Source organism: Leiobunum rupestre, chromosome 7, assembly GCF_980474605.1.
Source record: "Leiobunum rupestre chromosome 7, qqLeiRupe1.1.hap1, whole genome shotgun sequence".
In the NCBI taxonomy this organism is placed as follows: Eukaryota; Metazoa; Arthropoda; class Arachnida; order Opiliones; family Sclerosomatidae; genus Leiobunum; species Leiobunum rupestre.
The window spans coordinates 23,127,377-23,151,899 of NC_143390.1; the positions used below are offsets into that span (position 1 = coordinate 23,127,377).

The following is a 24,523-nucleotide window of genomic DNA, read 5'->3' on the forward strand; positions in this document are numbered from 1 at the left end:
TCTAGATAAATTTCGGGGCGTCTAAGCCTAACATAAAATACGGAATTGACACCTAGCAGACACCGAGGAAGGCACGTGACCAAGAGCGCGAGCTCTCTTAGCATTTTAGTACTAAGTGCTTGACCTTTCCGCAGGCCGTAGTCTTTAGAAACCATCTGTTGGTGACTTTTAGTATAGTTTTTAAGCAGGAGACAATGGCTCTCGCGACGATAGCACGAGCTTTCTTACCGATAGCCCAATTGACGGCTTTTAAAATTCATTTTGCGCGTGAAAATACCTCTACATGTTATGGTCAAAAAAGTACACAAAGAAGGCTATGTGCCCAAGACATGTACCTGTAGTGTCGCGCGCTAAAACGTCATTTCAAAATCCGTCAATTCAATGTAATTTACTTCGCCGGTTAAATCGCGCAATCCCGGAAACTTTGCGGATCGAGTCAATGACAAATGTCTGTCTCCTGATTGGCTCAAGTGATTACGTAAAACGCAGAAAGGAACCGCCCATCTTAGCCCCAGATGGTAGAAAGGGTTATGATATAGTTCGATATTCATGGTTGAAATGAATACTTTCATGATGACGGTTAGCTTCGACGCAAAAAATCCCCGTTAGGCCTAATACAATATTTTTGCGTCTGCCCTCGCCGTCGTTGCGTTTCTGTCCTAGTGAAACCGTTAGGCCTAATACAATATTTTTGCGTCTGCCCTCGCCGTCGTTGCGTTTCGGTCTTAGTGAAACCGTTAGGCCTAATACAATATTTTTGCGTCGTTGCGTTTCTATCCTACTGAAAACCAGCCTATAGGCTACTATATTATTATTTTGCCATAGTTGCCTTCGCATCGCTGTGAGATATCGCGAGGCGAAAATAACTCCAACTTCGACAACTGAGTTTCAGCGGCCCTCCAAGGTAAGATAGGAGTGACTTATGGTCAGACAGGAGCTCTAAAAGTAGAAAAGCCATGTCGTAATTTGCAACAGGTCGATTGCGGCGCGTCTCCAATCGACCCGTATCCCGGAAGAAGCCAAATCATCATTTGATACGATAAATATGGAAAATGCCAAGCCATCGAAATAACAGTCCCCGCCGTTGATGCGCTCCGAACATTCCCTCGGGGATTGGCGAGCCAGAACCGCCCGAAATATTTACCATTAGCGAATAGTTTCGGTAGCGGTTTCCCTTAGTTCAAATGGCCCTTCGCACTGCCGCCGCCGATAGAAGGTAAAAATTAATAAGGGGCAAACCCAGTGAGAACACGATCGCCTAGAGAGACTGGCCGAAGAAGAGTCGCAGGGGGTGCGAAAGCCGGTCTGTGAAATGAAAGATTAACCACGCGGCGTGTTTAATTTAATTCGAAAAGAGAGAGGGGGGAGATGGCTGGAGGGGAAAGCCCAACTCCAGGCGCCTACCAGAAATCTTACGTAGTAAGGCAGAGGTTTAACCTCACGTATACGAAAGATTATATGTTTTTGACAGTTGGAAACGCTTTTCCTCGCCTCCCACTACCTCACCACCCTGACCAGTTTATGGGTTCTGGGAGGTGGTTCCTACCGGGAAAGAGTAGCCCAAAAGATTATCGAAGTGGAAAACTAATTTTCCGCCGGTTTTGCGGGAGAGGTTTTCAAATTCATACCTGACAAAACTCATCCCCCCACGCGAATTTTTATCCGCTAGGCGAACCCATTACGCCAACTTGAACTTTTCCCAGGAAAGGTCTCGAAACTTGGAGCGGTATTCTATTTCGTTATTTCTCGCGGGAATTTCATCGTGGGAGGCTTACATCACTGAAATATTCTCGAGGGCGTTTGAGCTTTACTAGGAAGTCCATTACTATTCGTATATTGAGATGAATTTAGATTAAAAATAAATCCAATTTGCAGAGATTTACAAAATCTGGAAAGTTTCACCCTGGATCCATATGGACTTGGCGCTTTCACCTCATGCTTTTTTTCGTATAGATAATAAATTGTATCAACATGTTAGACATGGCTAAAGCTACGACGTACCATTATCCTATTGATGTGCACTTGGCTGTACATATTTTTCGATTTTAATTCGAACAAGTTGGCAAGCCAAAATTTGAAGCGTAACTGTATCCGTTGTTCTGCGGTAGAACGCTAACCTGTCGCTCGAGAGGGCTCGGGTTCGAATCCCGGCCGATTATAAAATTATACTACACCCAATGACAAAAAGAGGGCGTTTTTGGAAAAATCTTTTCCCTGATTCTAAGAAACTGCGTACGCAGTGATTACCCTTTACCTCGAATATGCGAACGCGTTCGCAGGCCACGGTGGTTGTATAACCCCTCCTATACGCGCTTTCTATATAGTCTTATTATATACTAAACGCGCTTTCTAGTCTTATTATACTAAACGCGTTTTCTAGTCCTATTATACTAAACGCGCTTTCTAGTCCTATTATACTAAACGCGCTTTCTAGTCTTATCATTCGAAACGCGGGTTTCTAGTCTTCTTATTCTATACGCGGTTTCTAGTCTTGTTATTCTATACGCGGTTTCTAGTCTTATCATTCGAAACGCAGGTTTTTAGTCTTATCATTCGAAACGCGGTTTATAACCATTGATATAAATCACCTATTATTGAGGGGTCGAACATTGGCTAAAATCCCGTACACTCTAGAGAAAAATGATTTTAGAAATCTTGAAATAAATCGCGAAATCTGTGCGAAAAACAGGACCCAAAATCTCAAAATCTTTAAGATTCAAAATCCCGTCCGCAAAATTTGCAAGTGTCGGACCCCTGGTTTATTATAATTTAATTTATTTTAGTGTTGTTAATTTACCGGAAAAATAAAAAATTGAAACATAAATTACTTTTTAAGGGTTTTTAATGTTTTTAACTTTTAATTTATATAAAATGTCTAATATCAGTAAACATTCTACAAAACATTAATAGTGTTACATTTTTAATCAGTTTAAACTAGTTTTACTTTTAGATTCGAAAAAATTAGACAAAAATGCCACTTTATTGAAATTTGCAAACAATATATTAGACTAATCATGGAATTAAAACTTTTTTTTCCGGAAAAATACGGAAAAGTTTCCGGAAAAAAGGTCTCGGTCATTTTCCGCGGAAAATTTTCTGACTTACAACACTAATTTATTTATGAAAATGTAAAAAAATAAGCTGAAAATTAAATTTAGTTTTTAAATATTTAAATTTAATTAAGATTAATATTTTAAATTAAGTTTACATTAAAGCGAAACTCGCATTACCAATTAAAACATTAAAAAATACTTCTTAATTATGAAAACTATAATAAAATAAAAAGTCGATTATAATCAATAAAAATACGATTTACATAAAAAAAACCTGATTTTAGCACGATAATTTACTATGGAAGCTGGTACCAATTACCAGGGCCCGTGCAGCTCAGGGGCCCGTGCAGCTCAGGGTAAACGAGGTATACTGAAAAAGTAGAAACGAAACTCTTGAGGCCCAGAACTAATATTTTATCGAGGCCCGGGCACGCGCTCGGTGGCCCTGGCTTTATCATTATTGGGACGATAATTTTATCACAGTCAACTAAATCCAAGTACATTAATGGCTTTAAAAGTCGCTTGATGATTTAAGCTTATATTTTTCTTCCGGAATTTTTAGTTTTTCGTAACAAAAATATTTCGTTTTCGGTTTCGTGACGATTTGGCATTTTCACTGAAATATTTCACGGCCGATATTTTTGGATGTAGTACGGCCGATAATTTGTTTGTAGAAAGGAAAATGGCTCCCAGAGAAATGATTCGATTCGAGCTAATCTCATAATTTGTAATTTAGCTACTATTTTGTTAGCGACCAATATTTTGAAGAAGAAACTAAAATATAAGAAAAGATTATATAATAATAATAATTTAGTCCTCGAAATGCGGTTTGGTGACACATAATATCGGTCTTTTTCTAACAATTTCTATTAGTTTTTCATTATTTACATTTTTCCATCTGTTCGGCTTTGCCGGCCTGGCTGCCTTGGCCGCCATACTGCAGAACGGTAGAGGAAACCGTCTAGAAGTCACGTGAATTTTTTGAGAGCCCTTATTGGCTACGTAAAATTTTACGGGCGAAAAAAAAATAGAAATTGTGTTTCGTCCGCAGAAACTCCGTTTTCGTTGACGGCTGCCGTAAAAATTTCCGCCACGACAGGTTTTCGTCCGTATTTCGGAGGATTTATGCCCAGTGGAAACTAAGCTTAAGGCCTAAGGTGCTGCCTTGGGTATTAGCCTAGCTGATGATGATCATGATTATTATTATTATTCCATTTTATCGTGAATATTAACTGCATATTTAATCAGGTTAAAGAAAACAGAAGTCGGCTTATTTGATAAAACTATCTTTTTTCTACCATTCTATTGTTCTAACTTCACTAAAGTATAAAATATTCAGCAAGACAAAAACGCCCTCGGAATAAAATTAATTTTTAGCTTTGAAGCCTGACCAACCAAGCGTAAAACTTGAAGGTAATACTTTATAATAACGCGAATTAATTAATGAACTCATAAATATTGAACTCTACCAATACATTCTTTAAAGGGGAACGGCGTAGACTATATTCGCGCTAGACGACTGACATATTTTCATAGTTTACCACAACAGACGGTTGTCCATAATAATAAGAACTATACGTGTCTATGAATGTCTAAAGATCCATTGGCGAATGCGCCTGGGGCTTAAACTACGTCGGAAATAAAGCTAGATTTCCAAAGCCGCTTGAGCCGCTTGATGCAAAAATCTCAGCTGTAAAACACGCCCATTTTTATAAAAATCGGCAAAAGCATCATAGTCTTCTTTCGACATTCCGAGTGTATAAATATATAAGTGTTGATAATACTTTTAAAGCCTCGTCCCTTTTATAATATATAATTTAAGCCTTGTCTCAAATGAAGAGACCTTTTTTTCGTGAATTAATGGGTACGTTCAGTAACAGTCAACGAAAAAAAACCCGATGGATTTGATATTTTCCACCGATGAGCTTTATCGTCATAATGACGTCGTAAGTTGCTGAACGCTTTTATTCGGTCGTCGGTGTTTTTTTAAAATGGCGTAGCTTTTATAGTAGTTTTACGTCAGTCATCGGAAAAACCGACTATATCTTTCGGTGACTTCGGTGAGTAACTAGAGGTCGGTAACGGTTAATCATTATCCATGTTTAAATTGATTTTTTTCGGGAAAAAAATGTAAACAAAGAAATTTACCAGTTAATATTTCGGAAAATGATTAAAAAACATGTATTATTCGGAAAATTTTAACTTTTTATCGAAAAAAAACGTCGTTTTTCCGATTAATTTTACAAATTTATCAAAAAAATTAATCGGATAATACAGAAATATAAATGACTTGATCAAAACGTTTTACGAATAATTTTGAGAGCTTTATCTATTGAATAAAAGTTAACCATCCCCGACCTCTATGAGTAACCGATGAGCGCTGCTGAACGTACCCCTGGATTAACTATAGGCAAAATTAGCGAATCTAATTTTAAATTCTCCAACACCTTTTTCGAGAAAATGAATTCATTTTGAAGTTGTGGTATTTCGCCGAGTCTATATCATGTTAATTTTCTCCCGATCTGGGAAAAGGTCCACACGGTTTTAACAGCCAATCAAAATCTAGAGGCTCGGAAGTACGAAGACAGGGGCCTTAAAGTATGCCCATTGAATATTCATGGGTTAAATAAATTCATGGTAATGCGCATCAGCCGCCCGGGCATATAACAAGACTAATCTAAACCAGCGTTAAAGCCCTTTTTTCATTGGACCCCCGGAGCAGACTAGCTAATATCTAAATATATTACCAGAATATAAACATTAATATATACGCTCGTTCCATCTTCTTGTTCCCTGGTGGCTCAACTTTCTTTATTTTTGCATGGCTAAGCATTGGCGTCGTCATGGCAACCGATTATCAGAATTTCGCAGACTCTTCGGAGAGTTCTCCGAGGATTACGCCCCCCTCCCCCCCCCCCGGGTCCCGGTCCCATTTCAATCCAAAAAAAGGAGAGATGACTTCTTGCGAAATGACACAAAGTGGAATGATATACAGGGTGTTTCAAAAGGTGATGCAAAAATGTTAAGGAGTTGGGAAGTATGCCCGTTTTTTACCATTTTCCTACTATGAGTTAAAAGAGCGCCAGAGAGCTTCAAAGTGTGGCCTACTAGCCCCTGAAAGTAGGCTGAAACAAGCGCAAAACCAACCAGCAGGGAAATGCGAACATTAAGGTTCGTGTGATAGGTATAATTTCAATACACTCCTATAATTTCCTAATTTTTCAAAAATTTCTATTTTTAGCTAAAATGTTCCTATAAATTCCTATATTTTCCATGAACTTTCCTATAATTCCTATAATATTAAAAAAAAATCGCTGGGAGCCTTGCGATGAGTGAAAAGAGCGCCAGAGAGCTTCAAAGTGTGGCTTACTAGCCCCTGGAAGTAGGCTGCAACAAGCGCAAAACCAAGCAGCAGGGACTTTAAATACTGTTTAAGCTTACTTTTTTAGGCTGGTTACCTCGATTTGTTGTCCTTTTTTTACCTATCACACGAACCCAAACCACAATGTTCGCGTTTCCCCGCTGCTTGTATTTGCGCTTGTTGCAGCCTACTTACAGGGGCTAGTAGGCCACACTTCGAAGCTCTCTTCTAACTCATCGTAGGAAAATGGGAAAAAAACAGGCATACATCTCAACTCACCCCTACAACTCCTTAACATTTTGCATCACCCTTGAAACACCCTGTATAAACGGGGATAAACTTAAAATGAGGAAAGAGAGAAAAAAAATGCGAGTCTTAAAATAAATTTTGAAAAAGCCTGACAATAAACCCTTAACTCCCCCACCCCCATCCCCATCCTTTTTTCCCTTTTTTATTCTGAATTTTGTCCTAATTAGAGAAACATTTTCGAGAAAACATCGATTTCGGAGTCCCGAGCTTAATTGGGTTTTGGTTCAATTCTACAAAACAGAGGTTTTTATTTTAAACTTTGATTATGCTCTAAATTAGGTGGTTTCTTTTCGCTTGTTCTCGGACTAAAAGTGTACACTGTTTACTCTAAAACAATTTATTCACCCGTTCCGGGGAAGAGAATAGTTCTTTTTATAAAATAATCTTGGCCATCTTGTTGAAATGTTGCCTCCCAGCTTCAGCTGCGGATCCGTTTTCTCTCCCACTAAAGAGTTTATGAACTCATTCTTAGGCATTGGCTGAACTATTCCAGGGCAACATTTCAACAAATTGGGCAAGCGTCAAGTCCTTTTATAAAATCAACTATTCTGGGGTGGCGAATAGTTTGAGTCGGAGTAAAACGTTTTTCCAAAATGGCTGCCTGTGACCTTTTTGGCGGATAAATTCTGGATAAGCAGACGACAAAATCCAATTTAATCCTTTACACGTCCTTTTCAGAAGGAGTAAAAAGAGTAGCCTTAATACTCCGGAACAAGCGAATAGTTTATGGGGCGGTGTAAACCGTGTAATTCTCATCCCCGAAACAGGCGAATAAAACGTTTTAGGGTAAAAAGAGTCCGAGAACAGGCGAAAAGAAACCGCCTAGTGAAAAATCATTCGCTTGATTTAACGTAACCAGCGCCAACGAAATTAGCGGATCCATCAAAAATACGAAACTTCATTCTAAAGAATATCTCCCGCAAATAAAAGCCTATTTAAAATTGTAAAATGAGAAAAACCTCATTACTCAACGCAATTTCTTAAATATAATCCCCTTAAATTTTAAATATTTTGGGTTTGTCGTTGCGCTTTTAAATTCTAAAAGTCCTTCATTAGCCCACAGATAAATTATACGTAGCTCTATTTCGGTTAAATCATACAAAGATTTACGTGTCAAAATTTCCGGGACTAATGAAGATAAATTTCACTAATGAAAATAAATTTCCATTCATAACGAATTACCCGTAGAGTAACAGTGGCGCATTATTCAACAAGAGCACAGGCCAACAGAGGCCCACGCGTCACAAGCGGCTCAAAGCCTAGGCACCCTGTCGCGAGTTAATACGGCACTGGGCGTATTTAAAGGGCCGCAGAATCAAGAACTATATTTCCGATATTTCAACTGTTCTGTGACCCCTTTTAACAAAAGGGTCGTATTCGGGGCCGCTGAGACCGAGTTAGGGCCTCGGTAAAATATAAATTCGGGGCCACTGAGAGCGGGCCCGGGCCCCGGGAAAATATAAATTCGGGGCCGCTGAGAGGGGCCCGGGCCTCGGTAAAATATAAATTCGGGGCCACTGAGAGGAGGCCCGGGCCCCGGGAAAATATAAATTCGGGGCCACTGAGAGCGGGGCCCAGGCCCCGGGAAAATATAAATTCGGGGCAACTGAGAGCGGGCCCGGGTCCCGGTAAAATATAAATTCGGGGCCACTGAGAGCGGGCCCGGGCCCCGGGAAAATATAAATTCGGGGCCGCTGAGAGGGGCCCGGGCCTCGGTAAAATATAAATTCGGGGCCACTGAGAGGAGGCCCGGGCCCCGGGAAAATATAAATTCGGGGCCACTGAGAGCGGGGCCCAGGCCCCGGGAAAATATAAATTCCGGGCCGCAGAGAGCGCGCTAGAGCCCCGGGAAAATATAAATTCCGGGCCTTTGAGAGCGCGCTAGGGCCCCGGGAAAATATAAATTCGGGGCCGCTGAGAGCGGGCTAGGGCCTCGGTAAAATATAAATTACGGGCCCCAAAGAGAGACGTTTCTACTAGAGATAGATATACTTTTTACGGGAGCAGTATACGTCGTTTGTTCAAAAACGGGCCCCTAGGCTGCAAGGGCCCCGGTCATTTGTACTGGTTTACCCCGCCCTCTCTTGTCGGGCCTGGTCGTATTTAACGGCCACATTGGCCTATAAATTTCACTATATGAAGCTGCTATCACGTGGTACGGCAGAGGAGAAGCTACTGAATTTGCATCCGGAAAAGGGTATTTGGTAGGTGTGAATAAGCTCTATCATAACCGTATCCTAAGATCCCCATAAGTGAAGGTCTAGCATAGAGCCCCATGTTTACGGCATTGTCCATGCGAGAAGAAAATTAACGTACGACGATAGGGCAGTAGCGACATCTTCGTTTTCAAAATTTCGACATCTAAAATATTATCTTGTGTGGTAGAGCAGCCACGCTCGGGTTGATAAATGCCACACAAAACGCGTCTAAATCTCTGATTTGAAAAATAAATACCTTCAGAAACGCAACTCTTATTTCTAATAGCCAGTTTTAAGTTCTGATGAATCATTTTGCAAAGACAAATGTTAATTTTAAGTTTTAAGGCGATAAAATTGCGAATAAGCCTTGGATACGGTGCTAAGAGCTAGGAATATGAAAACTCGGTACCCTGGAATAGAAAAGTGTATTACCCCACTACGAGCTTCCCTTTCCCTCTACGGCAACGCAGCGCGAGCCAGAATCGCGGACATACGAGTTTAGCGCCACCTTTTCTACATGTTTTTAAAAAATTCGTCTGCTAGTTTTCGAATATTAAAATTAATAGTCTATTCCTACTAAAAACACGGGACTAGAAATACGCGAATAGAAAAACTAGCAGACGAAAAGCCGATTAAAAGTGTAAAGGTTCTACGGTAGATGGCGATATTTGTTATGCCCGTGAATGATTTACTGCCCCGCCTAAAACGGGAAACGACCACTCCAGGTTTACTTGAAAGAGCTCTCGGCGGAGATATCTCCCGCGTGATTCCAAGTTTAAAAACGAAATTTGAACTGTCTCCCTCAACAGTACACATACAACAAGTGTTTTCCAACGAGGTGGGTTGAGGCTTTAGGTTATGGAATGAGCCGTACTCACGCGAATCTAATTAGGAGAAATCATAGTGAAATTGTGGTTCGCGTCCAGGACAGCTACCGGGTTCCTTTCCTCGTATTAAGTTTTTCGTCTCTTCAACATAATACACCCTACAAAACCGGTGTGAACCGGATTACAGTGTATATCCCAAGTTTTGCTTTTAACGCGGCGTTAGTGTCGGCTGCTACTCTGGATACAACTTGCTATTTGTCGGTGGAAGACAGTTCGATACTGTCGTCATGCCAGCTAGGAGCAATAAACACAGCACCCCACACAAGGAGAACGCAACCAGTCAAAAGTAGTCTATTTTCTTGCGTACATTTTTCATTGGTTAGACGCAATATCGGCTGCTGCCGTCGGAAGGGGAAAATTCGGAAATTGTCTTCCTCCTTTCCGTAAAACGCTCAGCGTAAAGGCTCGTCCAATGAAATTTGTACGGAACACTGCGTAAACGTGTTTAAAGGCTAGCTGCGTTCTACTTGTTTTTGTTACTCCTAAATGCCTGTTTGCGCGTTTTCTGGTTCATTTACCTTTCTAAAGATGGCGCTACGAAACTTATAGTCAAACGAAATTGATTGTCAAATATTCTCGGGGACCAAATACGGTTTAAGCCACTTCTTGGAAAACGTGTACGGAAAACTTGTAATAGTGTAGACGTAGTTTTATTCTGTACGATCTACTCTCTTACAAGTTCATCTACGTTTACATAGATGGCGCCATGAAATATTCTCAGGGACTAAATAGACAGTTTAAGCCACTTCTTGAAAACGGGTACGGGAAACTCGTAATAGCGTAGACGTAGCTTTATTCTGAACGTCATGTACGATCTACGCTCTCACAAGTTCATCTTTGTTTAGGTAGATGGCGCCATGAAATTCGTTGTCAAATATTCTCGGGGACTAAATAGACAGTTTAAGCCACTTCTTGAAAACGTGTACGGGAAACTGGTAATAGTGTAGACGTAGCTTTATTCTGTACGATCTACGCTCTCACAAGTTCCCTCAACATGTGTTTCAAGGGGTGGATTCACCTGTCTAATAGTTTCATCGCGATTGGCTAGCGTAGCCAGGATTTGGGTTCGGGTTAGGGAGTGCCAAATGTAAAAATGGCACGTCAGCTAAATCGTACATGTTTTTTCGGTAAAATAAATTGAATAAATATTCACCTTAATCTCCGAATTTTCTCCTCTTGACGGCCCAGTTCGAATACAGTGCTGAACAAAACGTCCTATTTAGAAAGGAAAATGCAATATTATACCTACAACGATTGAATAAGCTAGAGGTCGGGGATGGTTAACTTTTATTCAATAGATGAAGCTCTCAAAATTATTCGCAAAACGTTTTGATCAAGTCATTTATATTTCTGTATTATCCGATTAATTTTTTGATAAATTTGTTAAATTAATCGGAAAAACGACGTTTTTTTCGATAAAAAGCTCAAATTTTACGAATAATTTGTTTTTTAATCATTTTCCGAATATTATCCGGTAAATTTCTTTGTTTACATTTTTTCCCGAAAAAATCAATTTAAACATGGATAATGATTAACCGTCCCCGACCTCCAGATTAAGCTATTTACACGTATGGGACCCGTGAAATGGGAAAAATATAAAAAATATTGATAAAAAAAGAATCGGGATTTAAAATTTAAATGCGCCAATGAATAATGGAAAAAGAACCCATTAATTCACAAAGATAAGAAGAAAGAAAAGGAAGTAGCCTAGAGGGGGTTGAAGAAAAATGGAACTCACTTCCGGTTTGGAGAATTTCCGGGGTTTGACGACGACTGGACAGGTCACTTTGTTGGCTTTGGGCTGCGTCCACTGATAGGGACACTGTCAAAGAGATTGTAAAGAAGGTGAAGGCTCAGTTCTTTCAAAAACTCGCGTTTCACTAAAAGGGGCGTATTATTAAAGGGACAGTCAATCATATAACCAAAAAAAGGGGGGGGGGATGCTAAAAGGTTAACAGCCTTTTTGACAACAACTAAAAAATATAAAAAGTACTTCGTAGTCTTTCTGCTCCGAATCCACCAGATAGACCCTACAGGAGCGGCACCTCAGCAGGGACTGAAAATCACTCATGATTTTGGTGATCAGCCTTTCCAAAGAATAAGATTCGACGAATATTGACTGCGCCAGAGTCAAGAGTAACTGTAATCGGAGGAACGACGCGTTTAATACACTCGCTGCGGTAAAACATTTTAAAATAATACCAGCTATTTCGTGTAATCACCAATATGCTAAGTGGAGAAGCTAATTTACTAAAAGGACGTCAAAAGATGAACCTTATTCAGGGTTGCCACAAAATTTCAGATTCAAATTCCCTGATTATTTTCTTTTTAAGGCAAAAATTAGCCAAACTTTCAAGGAAATAAATGATAATCACAGAATTTTTCATCGATCTAGAGTAAAATTACCTACAAAAAGTGTCAAGAGAAAATAGAATTCGCTAACTTTTTACAAATTCTTAAAATTCCCTGACCATTTACGCCCATCTTTAAATTCCCGGTTTTCCCGGACGTGTGACAACCCAGTTAACGACAAAAGAGTACGATAACAAGGAAAATTATCTCTAAGAGCTCAACATTTGGAAATTTGCACGACATCCCAATCCTTAACTGACAGTACTCTTTAAGATCGCCAAGAGGGTAAAGTCGAAGTGGAAGCTAGCACGGTTGTTCAAAATGCATTTTGAAAATGAAAAATGAAAAATACCATTTTGCTTTTGAGTTAGATATATTATTTTGTATTTTGAGTTTCTAAGAAAATATTTAGCATTTCACATTTTGGGGGTTTGAAATGTGGAAAAACCTTTACAAAATGTTTTTACTCTGGTACAATCATCGCAGCTCTTGTAGAGAAGGTTCGTCTGCTAATTAATAATTAAATATTAATTAATTACTAATCAAATATTAATTAATTACTAATTAATTAATAATTGAGTATTAGTTAATTACTAATTAATTACTAATTAAGTATTAGCTAATTAATAATTGAGTATTAGTTAATTACTAATTAATTACTAATTAAGTATTAGTTAATTAATAATTGAGTATTAGTTAATTACTAATTAATTACTAATTAAGTATTAGTTAATCAATAATTAATAATTGAGTATTAGTTAATTACTAATTAATTACTAATTAAGTATTAGTTAATCAATAATTAATAATTAAGTATTAGTTAATTACTAATTAATTACTAATTAAGTATTAGTTAATCAATAATTAATAATTAAGTATTAGTTAATTACTAATTAATTACTAATTAATAATTAATTATAATAATTACAATGTAAACACATTCAAAATGCATTTCGTAATTTTATATTGAGCTGCAAAAACCATATTTTATATTTTGTATTTTGTATTTAGAAAAACCAATTTATAAAATGCATTTTGTATTTTGAGTTATGGAGAGAAAGCATTTTGCATTTTGACTTATGGAGAAAGTATTTTGCATTTTAAATTTTGCATTTTGAGTTACGGAGAAAGTATTTCGCATTTTGCATTTTGAAAAAAAAAAAAGCATTTTGAACAACCCTGAAGTGAGGGTAGACGAAACAAAAACATAAGCTATTTGAGAATTTAAGGCCGTAAAAGACGTAAATTTCACTACAAAATAAAAAGGGAAAATTGATGAGCTTAAAGCTTTCATCTTTGGCCGAGACCTTGACGATCACAATTTCATTTTGCGAGTCTAAAAATTTCCCCAATCCCCGTCCCCTCGCCGTCTGTAACAATATAGAAATTGACCGTAATTTCATTCGGGATGAGAGGGGAAGCTGACTATATAGGGGAAGCGTTTCTTCGAAGTACCCCTCCCAAGTCATCGCGAGTAATTCGACTTTCGAAGACGGTAGCTAATAGAAAGAGCTCTACCTTGATTACCGGGTATCGAGGGACGAGCAACAGTGAAATATATTGAAGCTTCGATCACGCGAAATGGGGCAAATTGAAGAGCAAATGAGAACTTAATGGACCCTAGACCGGCCTAAATTGCTTTCTTAAACGAATTGTTCTTCGTTCAATTTTATACCCCGACAAAGAATCTAGTCTTAAGGGGGAAGACTATAGTACAAACCTCTTTTTCGTTCAAGCTGAACGTTTTAGTTTTAACAATTACACAATCGAAGGGAAAAGTTGCGACGGGCTTTCGTTTTGCCATGACAACCAAAAACGTTTTTGACAACATCATTTGGAAATTTTTCCATTGAAAATAACATGGTAATCTGAAGGATTTTAAGGGTCCCCCCATGTGAAACGTTTTAAAAAAATTTAAAATTTTTAAAATTTCAAAAACCGGAAAAATGCATGAAAATACATTTTAAAAATTAAATTTAATCAAGTTTAAATGCAATTTGGTCAATTGGGAGACCCTTAGAAGCGCTCACATTCTCATGTTATTTTCAATGGAAATAATTCCAAATCGTGTTGTCAAAAACGTTTTCGGTTGCCATGGCAAAATGAAAGCCCGTCGCAACTTTTCAATTGCAGGTTTTCAAGTTACATGGAGGTGTACATTATACCCGAGTTTGAACAAAATCGGTGATTATCACCTCGGGTCGTCTCCTTGTAAGTAGCGCTGGTCAAAGTTAGTGTATTTTTTTGATTTTTCGTCGTTCTGTGGAGATGCTAACGCCATCTACCTAAGATATAATACCATAGACTAAAAAAAGATCCAGAAAGACGACAATAAATAGTCTTTTATGTGGTCGATCTCGAGTCGAGCATTCATTAAACCTTTAGAATACGAAAGTGCAGGGATTGTCACACTTTTGGTAATTATGTCACTTTTGTTAAACGTGACATTCTCTATTAGGATGAGCAAAATATCCTGACGACAACGTACTTGATTTCTCTTGTACTCTTGAACGGACATCTCGAATAATTGAGCGTTTTGGATCCCGATCCCGCAGAAAGTTAAATACTTCTTGAACACCTACAACGATTTTCCCGAGAAAGGATTAGTTCAGCGCCAGTAATCGGGTTTTAACGTTCTTACTTTGGCGTCTTGTTCGGTGAACTGATTATCGCCGTTGATTTTATTGATGCATTGGGCCACTCCGATGACGTCGCCGCGACAGTTCAGAATGGGCAAGCACATCAGACTTCCGGTACGATATCCGGTCTGGCAGTCTATCTCTTTATTGAACCTCGGATCCTACGCGCCACGCGTAATGAACGAGACTTTCAGAAGCAATAGAATATTACAAAAATATCAAAACTGACTTATCAACTATCTTAAAAGGCGTGCGCGATTTAATAGGGGAAAGACCCTCCACGAACGAAGGGAAATTTAGTTCTGGGCGTGACGTTTCGCGTTGTTTTTCCACAGCGATAAACGGTAGACGTAATATTGCAGTTCGAAATATAGCCTGTAAAAAAGGCTTGGAAATATTCATCCCTCCCAAGCAACAAATCAAAGAATCTACGCGTCTTCGGGGGGAAAATGTGCGATTTGAAAAGCGAACAGAACGCCGAAGACCTCTACACGGCTGTCCTTGGCTGGAAACGGGTGTTAGGCGTTACGCAACGCGAGGATTCCCCCAAGGTTATCATCTCGAAACAACGCGTTGCGTTACACCGAAATGATTATAATTTCATTAAATTATACAGGGGTATATTTAATGATAAAACAGCGCGATTTAGTTAGCTTAGTACGTCGTAATAAAATGAAAGTATTTTGAAAACAAAAGTTTGTGGCGGGTGACGAAAGCGTACAAACACGCTTATTTGTGGGCTGACGGGCTGACGTGTTTTTTTTTATACACAATCTTGAGTTATTTGTGTGTACTAAAATCACGTACCGCGTTGTCCGCCGCCGCTGGATCTGACATAACGCTTCAACCATAAGGCTTAGAAGGGTCATTGATATGTCAATCGATAGAACAAAATCAGATCCTCAATAGCCCAATATTCATTTTGCCACTAGGGGGCCCACAAGTTGGTAATTTTCCCATTTAATAATTTTAGTAGATTTTCGACTTTTTTAAAGTAAGACCGACTTGTTTCAAAATTATATTTTTAGTTAGTACTGACATAAGCCTATCAACCCTAAGTTTGAAACGCGCATAGCGCCCTTTGTACCACCACTGGACGGGCGAAAAAGAAGAAATCAGGCGATGGTATCGGCACCTGGTAGAGATAAATTGAAGCTTCTTCCTTCCCCCTGTCTCTCTCTCTACGTACCTCTCTCTTACCAAAGCAGCTGGCATCATGCATTGCGGGACGCGTTACGTTTCTCTTTTCCGCCACCGGGTGGATTTAGCGCTGTACTTTCGACAGTCGTTAGCTTGAACCAACACTGCCTTTCGATTCAAACTTAGGGTTCATAGGCTTATGGTACTGATCAATTCTGAACTACTTATTCTGTTGCATTAAGAAATTTTAATTTTAAGTGAGATTTCTGGCCAATTCGCGGGACCCAACATTCAACTTACGCGCTATTGTGATATTTGAATTTCGTACCAAATGATGCAGGCGCCATCTAACTCCAAAAAACATGGCTACCTTATTTCCAAAACCGGGCAACTCGAAAAAATTCGTTTGTCTAAAAATTAATTTAAATTACGGTGTTCTCGTTTCGCTACATTATTTCTAAAACCAGGTAACCCAAAACATTCAATTTCGAAGTACGAGATGGTTGATTTTTTTTTAAATTGAAATTTAACATTTAAAATATATTTAATCAGGAATCCATACCTCTACTTGGAATGCTTATCCTGGCGTATCGCGTATGGTAAGATCACTCTGACGGCCCCGCCTACGAGATAAAAAACCCCCCTTGCTGCTCTCCCCTCTCACGTTGTTGTTTGTTAATATTAATAGAGTGTTGTCGTCTGAAACCCTGCGACGTCACCATTGTAATTTGCCTATTGATAAAAAACGGTAAGTGTCATGGCGGCCACTACTAACACTACAGCTGTGACGTTACAAGTTTTCAAAATCGTATCAGACGACAACACTCTATATAGTGCCGGGAGTAGTGGCGTAGTGGCGTACTCCTGTAATCCCAAGCGTCTGAGAGGCAGAGTTTGTGGATGGCCGTGTGAGGACGACCACCAATCCCCCAACTGGTGGTCGGAATACTTCCACCACGGGTGTCCCCACCCTGGTCCCCACGTATCCCCCCGTTGGCGTGGCCGTTACACATATCTCGCTCTGATTAATCGGGTGGAATATTCCGAATAATAAAAAAAGATAAATATAGTGACGTCAAAAAAAACCGTTAGCCACATCGAGACATCTTGTTATATTTAGAATGTACGGCTCAATTTAGAAGCGCCACACTTGGCAAACAAATGGCTCTTTTTAGAAAGAGGGTGGGCTACGTTCGAGCTAGGAAAGTGGCGCGAAGTCTGCCATACTACGCGGATGTTTTTGTCGGCGATACGAAATGGTACGAACGGGGCTTCGGTGTTTGTTGAAATCCCCCAGTTGGCAAGGTGTGAAATTTCATCCTTTTCATAAACAGATTGAAAGAATTTGCGGTCAGGAATGCAACGCGTCATTGGGACGTCACTGTATTAGGGTTGAAGCGTAAGTGAGGGGTTCAAAAAAGAAAGTAAAGTGACCCGGTAAACGAAATCGAGGTCAAGAGAAAATAAACGAAGTTTTATACGTTCTGTAAAATGACAAATTATATTATTTACACTGTTTCACCTTGGACGAATAATTACTGGACCCGAAACCAAAAGGCGCGCTTGGTGCTTTTACGGCATTGCCGCTTGTAGCGCCGTAGTGTCCAGTATTGGAAAGATTTCTATCCAAATACTAAACACGTGACCAATATTAGCGGATAACGTTAGGTCTAGCGTTCTTAGCTCGTCACTGTCGTCAACATTGAGTTGGGAATATTAATCTAGAGATCCAATCCAATCTGCTCCCCGCGAAACAAGTTTTTAAAAAATTACGAATGTGCCGTCTCCTCTAAAATGACGAGCAAACGTTATCATATGACCCGTGGCGCCATCCATTATTTTTAAGAAAAACGCGTCTTATTTGAACGAACCATTGAGAGATAGACGGCGCCACGGGTAGAATGATAACGTTTTCTCGTCATTTGGGAGCAGACGGCAGTATTCTTATTTTTTTAAAATTTGTTTCGCGAAATACTGAAATCCGAAGTTTTGATTAGACCTCTAGATTAATATTCCCAACTCAATGGTCGTCAAAGCTTACACCTTTATTTCCATTCTGATTAGGCATTTTTAAATTTATTATCTATTTAAAACCTTCACGCAAACTATATATGCAAAAACTTTAAAGCGAACTGCCTATTTAAATTAATTAAATCATTACCCTTTCATTTTTATTCCAATACAATTATTACTGAATAATCTAAACTCTATTTAAATTCCAAAAGCCTCACTTCTATTAAAAACAGCGGAGCAGACGACGGAATGCGGGTCATCTGACATTTTTACGCGCGTGTTTTGTATTTGGATAGAAATATTTCGCGATTCTCTCGGTAGGAGCGCTTACGGGCGATGCAAATTGTGGAAGAGGGTATTTTGCTTAGGTTTCGAGTCCAGTAATTATTCGTCCAACGTTTCACGCGCAAATTTCGCTCGAAATATTGGCAATTTCCAATTTAAATTAGCTTTTCCAAGCAACGTTTCCAAGTAAAGAGGATTATTTTAAACCCTTTCTAAAAGCGGTTGCTAAATAACGAAATGGCGTCTCCAGTGCCATTCTCCGCGATAGTCGGTTTAGCGGAAGAGCGCTCTTATTTGGCTAAATCCCAACGCAATTAGGCGTCTAAACAATGCGAAGCAAAATATAGCGAGCGTCGAATCTAAAGCGAAACGGTTAGCGGGGTGGATATTCGATAAATCATGGCTAATTATCAACGCGGGCCGGTAGCGCCCGAGGAGAAGGGGCGCCAACAAACGCCGCTAAGTACGCAAATAGGATAAAGTCAATCGTCCCTTTCAACCACACAATGGAAATATACGCGCGTACAAAGGAAGTATTTTCTCCGTTTCGGAATAAACCAACCGACGCGACGTGGCATCGCCATCGAAATGTAAAGCGCGGATTTGGAATTCGCGGGAAGCCTTTTGCGAGGGGAAAATTCCTCCTCATCATTCTAAAAAGAGGGACCCTCTCAACAACCAGGGTTGGCAAAAAGTCGAAGTTTTTCGGAAAAAAATAAAAATAAACGATTTATACGATAATTATCCGTTTTTTTTTAATAATTATTCGTTTTTTTAATAATTATCCGATTAATACGATAATTATCCGATTAATACGATAATTATCCGATTAATACGATAATTATCCGATTAATACGATAACTATCCGATTAATACGATAACTATCCGATCTTTTGATAATTATCCGATCTTTTGATAATTATCCGATCTTTTGATAATTATCCGATCTTTTGATAATTATCCGATCTTTTGATAATTATCCGATCTTTTGATAATTATCCGATCTTTTGATAATTATCCGATCTTTTGATAATTATCCGATCTTTTGATAATTATCCGATCTTTTGATAATTATCCGATCTTTTGATAATTATCCGATCTCTTGATAATTATCCGATCTCTTGATAACTATCCGATCTCTTGATAATTATCCGATCTCTTGATAATTATCCGATCTTTTGATAATTATCCGATCTTTTGATAATTATCCGATCTTTTGATAATTATCCGATCTTTTGATAATTATCCGATCTTTTGATAATTATCCGATCTTTTGATAATTATCCGTTTTTTTGATAATTATTCGTTTTTTAATAATTATCCGATTTACACGATAATTATCCGATTAATACGATAATTATCCGATTAATACGATAATTATCCGATTAATACGATAATTATACGATTAATACGATAATTATCCGATTAATACGATAATTATCCGATTAATACGATAATTATCCGATTAATACGATAATTATCCGATTAATACGATAACTATCCGATCTTTTGATAATTATCCGATCTTTTGATAATTATCCGATCTTTTGATAATTATCCGATCTTTTGATAATTATCCGATCTTTTGATAATTATCCGATCTTTTGATAATTATCCGATCTTTTGATAACTATCCGATCTCTTGATAATTATCCGATCTCTTGATAATTATCCGATCTCTTGATAATTATCCGATCTTTTGATAATTATCCGATCTTTTGATAATTATCCGATCTTTTGATAATTATCCGATCTTTTGATAATTATCCGATCTTTTGATAATTATCCGATCTTTTGATAATTATCCGATCTTTTGATAATTATCCGTTTTTTTGATAATTATTCGTTTTTTAATAATTATCCGTTTTTTTTAATAATTATCCGATTTACACGATAATTATCCGATTAATACGATAATTATACGATTAATACGATAATTATACGATTAATACGATAATTATACGATTAATACGATAATTATCCGATTAATACGATAATTATCCGATTAATACGATAACTATCCGATCTTTTGATAATTATCCGATCTTTTGATAATTATCCGATCTTTTGATAATTATCCGATCTTTTGATAATTATCCGATCTTTTGATAATTATCCGATCTTTTGATAACTATCCGATCTCTTGATAATTATCCGATCTCTTGATAATTATCCGATCTTTTGATAATTATCCGATCTTTTGATAATTATCCGATCTTTTGATAATTATCCGATCTTTTGATAATTATCCGATCTTTTGATAATTATCCGATCTTTTGATAATTATCCGATCTTTAGATAACTATCCCATCTTTTGATAACTATCCGATCTTTTGATAACTATCCGATCTTTTGATAACTATCCGATCTTTTGATAACTATCCGATTTTTTTACAATTATCCGATTTTTTCAAAAATAACAAATCGGCGCCTTTTTAATCGCATTTAAGTACGAAATTGTCCGATGTGAGTCACCAAATTTCTACGTGGAGTAAAACGATACTTTTGTTTCTCCCTTTAAATAAAAATGACACTTTGGACTCTGGTCCCTCACTCTGAAATGAGACTAATTACATAGAAAACAACTTAAAATTCGATAAAATTCAATTTCGATAGTGGTAAATATAAATATTGAGCTGTATATACTGCTAACAACCTGTAAGTATTGTTTTGAAATTAAACTCTTAATGCAAAATTCTGCTCAACATGTGTCGTTAACTTCATTTAATTTTAATTTTTTTAAATTTGATAATTACCATGATTTTTTTCCTCGGACAATTATCGATAATTATCAAGCAACCCTGTCAAAAACCCAATCAAACGAAAGACGACGGAGAAGAGACTAAGGAATATCAATAACTGGTTAGAGTCTGAAGCTTCGATTTTTGTCAGCCGAGGCCTTGTCTCCCTCTCCCTCTCTCTCTGGCGGAGGGAACTAAACCGGAAGTGGAAGGGATTCCCGCGATAGATGGCGCCGAAAAGAGCTCCTCTGGAAACGGAATGAGAAGTCGCTCGCGCCGGAATAACATCGCAGTCTAGGATTAGATTAGTGTTTATATAACTGGCCCCAAGACGGCTTTCTCTCTACCTTATTCAAAGCGCCCCATTTCGAGATCCAATAAGATTGACGTCAAACCCCCAATCCAAGAGACTCAATTTAATACGGACGGATGGCCGACCGGGAACTCCCGCTGTTTGTCCAAAGGACTTCGTCTAACGGGAAACTTTTACAATTCAAATATTTTATGGCGGTGTTAGCAGAAGTGCATAATATCTCTCGTAGAAGATAAGTATATATATCTCTTAGGAGATAAGTATATATATCTCTTAGGAGATAAGTATATATATCTCTTAGGAGATAAGTATATATATCTCTTAGGAGATAAGTATATATATCTCTTAGGAGATAAGTATATATATCTCTTAGGAGATAAGTATATATATCTCTTAGGAGATAAGTATATATATCTCTTAGGAGATAAGTATATATATCTCTTAGGAGATAAGTATATATATCTCGTAGAAGATAAGTAAATATATCTCGTAGAAGATAACTATATATATCTCGTAGAAGATAAGTATATATCTCTCGTAGAAGATAAGTATATTCTTCTATTAATCCTGTTATTCCCTTTAATTCGTGGACTTAAACTGTTAGCAAAATTGGAGAAGCTTGTCTTTAGAGGTATATCTCTATCGTGGTTTGGAAGTTATTTGTATATGAGATCATCCCGAGTAAAAATCAATAACACTCTGATTATCGATGAGATAATTAGTTATGGAATACCCCAAGGGACAGTTTTGGGTCCAATTTCATTTTAGCCTCTATGTGAAAAAACCTTGTCTAGTTTAATTAATTCATTTGCCGATAGTATTATTTTTTGCTCGCGACTGGCCGACTGAAAGTTGACTTAATAATGTTAAAACATGGTTAGGTAGAAATCTCTTAAGCTAGAATGTAGGAAAAAATTGCATTTTCTATGTACTCGCGTACTCTCCCGCGTGGTTATTCTATAAAAATTCACTCCTCGTTTTGGAAACAAAATCACAAACGTGATTGTGCAGAATTAGCTAATGTAAAATCACAAAAATATTTAGGTGTTTACATTGATTATAGATTAAAATGGAATGTACAAATTGAATATAGTAATAAAAAACGATATACATCTTATAATTTCTATTTTAGTAGATTCTTATAATAGGAAATTATAGGAACATTTTAGCTAAAAATAGGAATTTATACGAACAATTTTGAAAAAATAGGAAATTATAGGAGTATATTGAAATTAATTGAAATTATAGGAATTTATAGGAACTCTGAGAGCCCAGCCGTTGAGGGTTTCGGGAACACCGGACCTAATAAGCTCTATTTAGAAGGCAAATTTTTCCCAAACGTTAAGGCTGTTTTCTAATACATTATTTTTAAAATTATAGGAATTTCTGGATATAGCTATAAAAAATTTCGAAAAAATAGGAATTTATAGGAACAATTTTGAGAAAATAGGAAATTATAGGAGCATATTGAAATTATAGGAGTTTATAGGAATTATAGGAACTCTGGGAGTCCTGAAATTACCGGACCCTAATTTTTAAAATTGGGTTGATAGCCGTAAGACGAATACACAAGGAGATATTAGCTAAATACCATTTTTGTGCGCCAGAATACATTGGACACACAATCAAATGATGGTGACCTTTGACATTTTATATATGATGACTAAATTAAGGTGCTTGCAAAAATTCAGCCCGGCAGCAATTTTTGCGAAGTGAAACCCTAAGTTACAGGACTAAGAAAGGAAAAGAAGTTATTTCCGTTCGATGCCGTTTCTGGAGATATTTTTTCCTCTCCGCAAAAAAACCTCACTTTTTATAGTATACGAATTTCCGGTAGTTTTCAAAATTTGATGAATTGACGCAAAATGGAGCATTTTTTCATCTCTCTTTAGAAGTATGTTTTGAGAGTATATCTATGGGGATGACGTATCGGGGTTCAATTTTCTTAGACCCACGGTCATCTCCGCCCCCCCCCCGGCCCCCCACCGGATTTTTCGAGTTTCTAGATCGATTTTTGCGAACGGTTCGGGTCGAATGGGAGAGTGTTCAGATAGCGGTGCCAGAAACTGTTTACAAAATTAAATTCATAAGCAAAATCGTAGATTCGATACTGGGTGGTTTCATTTAGCTTGTTCCGGGATTCTGGAGTGGGATAAGAAGATCAAGTTCTCTCCCCACTGGTTTAAGGGGTTTTCCCCGAGTTCTTCGGTTTCCCCTTCCATAAAAACTTGTTCAGGTTAAATAACAGTCAAAAACGCCGCCGATCAGTAAAGTAAAATATTTTCGGCGGCGTAATCATCGGCCATTTTCGGTATGGAGATACAGGCCGGAAGGCAGGCAAGGCTGCCAGATTTCGATAGACCGAAAACGGCCCACTCTCTCAAATGTTTTCGTTTTCAAAACGAAAATTTTGCGGCGTAGCTATCGACTAAGACTATAGTTAGTGTAGGGAGCTGTTGGCTCGCGTGGCATGAAGGGCTTTGCCACCACCATCCTACGCGTTGTAACCCGGCCACCTGAACTAATGGCTTTAAAAGTTGCTCGATCACTTAGGTCTAGGGTGGTGCCAAGGGTATTAGCCTAGCTGATTATTATTATTAACGTTATGACGTCATTTTACTACGATTCTGTGGTGGCGAATAGTTCGAATCGGAGTAAAAACGTTTTTTCCAAAATGACTGCGGATAAATTCTGGCTAGCAGACGACCAAATCCGATTTACTCCTTTACACCTCCTTTCCAGAAGGAATGAAAAGAGTAGCCCTAATCACGGTTTATAGAATCTACACAGGTTGGAGCGCTTGGGATATGGGACGGTCCGCTTACTCGCTACTCCCGCGTTTAAATGTTTGAAATCAGCAGGCTAAGGCGCCGAAAGCGTCATATGGAGAAAACTAGTGATTTAATTTTACTAAATGCTTCGGGAGGTTTTCTGAATTTCATATTTAACTAAGGTAAATATATTGTTTATACTAATTCTTTATTTTTCATATTATTTAATCCTAAAACACCTTATAATTTTCAAATTGTATTTTTGGAATGTGTTTTAAGCTTCCGGTTTAAAAATATGATATTATTATTAGGCCTTAGCGTAGATAGACACGTGGATTTTTTTATCTTTAATCTTGGTTTTAAATTAAAATTTTAAATACATAAATTAAATAAAAAAACAGGTGAAGCTTCTGTTGTATTTATATTTCAAATTAATTTTTAACAAATTGAATATAAAGTAC

The 24,523-nt window shown here is 37.8% G+C and overlaps 1 protein-coding gene across 2 annotated transcripts in view; it reads right to left on the reverse strand.

The window, feature by feature from the left end:
* The window catches only part of LOC149935216 (cGMP-specific 3',5'-cyclic phosphodiesterase-like), a 92,093-nt gene that overhangs the window by 15,892 nt on the left and 51,678 nt on the right, over window positions 1–24,523 (reverse strand). For both annotated transcript variants that reach the window (XM_090180851.1, XM_090180852.1), the window contains exons 4-8: window positions 14,802–14,960; window positions 14,649–14,738; window positions 11,802–11,948; window positions 11,547–11,630; window positions 10,962–11,023 (exon numbers count right to left, since the gene is read on the reverse strand). In XM_090180851.1, coding sequence (XP_090036977.1) covers window positions 10,962–11,023; window positions 11,547–11,630; window positions 11,802–11,948; window positions 14,649–14,738; window positions 14,802–14,960 — 542 coding nt within the window. The remainder of the gene's footprint in view (window positions 1–10,961; window positions 11,024–11,546; window positions 11,631–11,801; window positions 11,949–14,648; window positions 14,739–14,801; window positions 14,961–24,523) is intronic.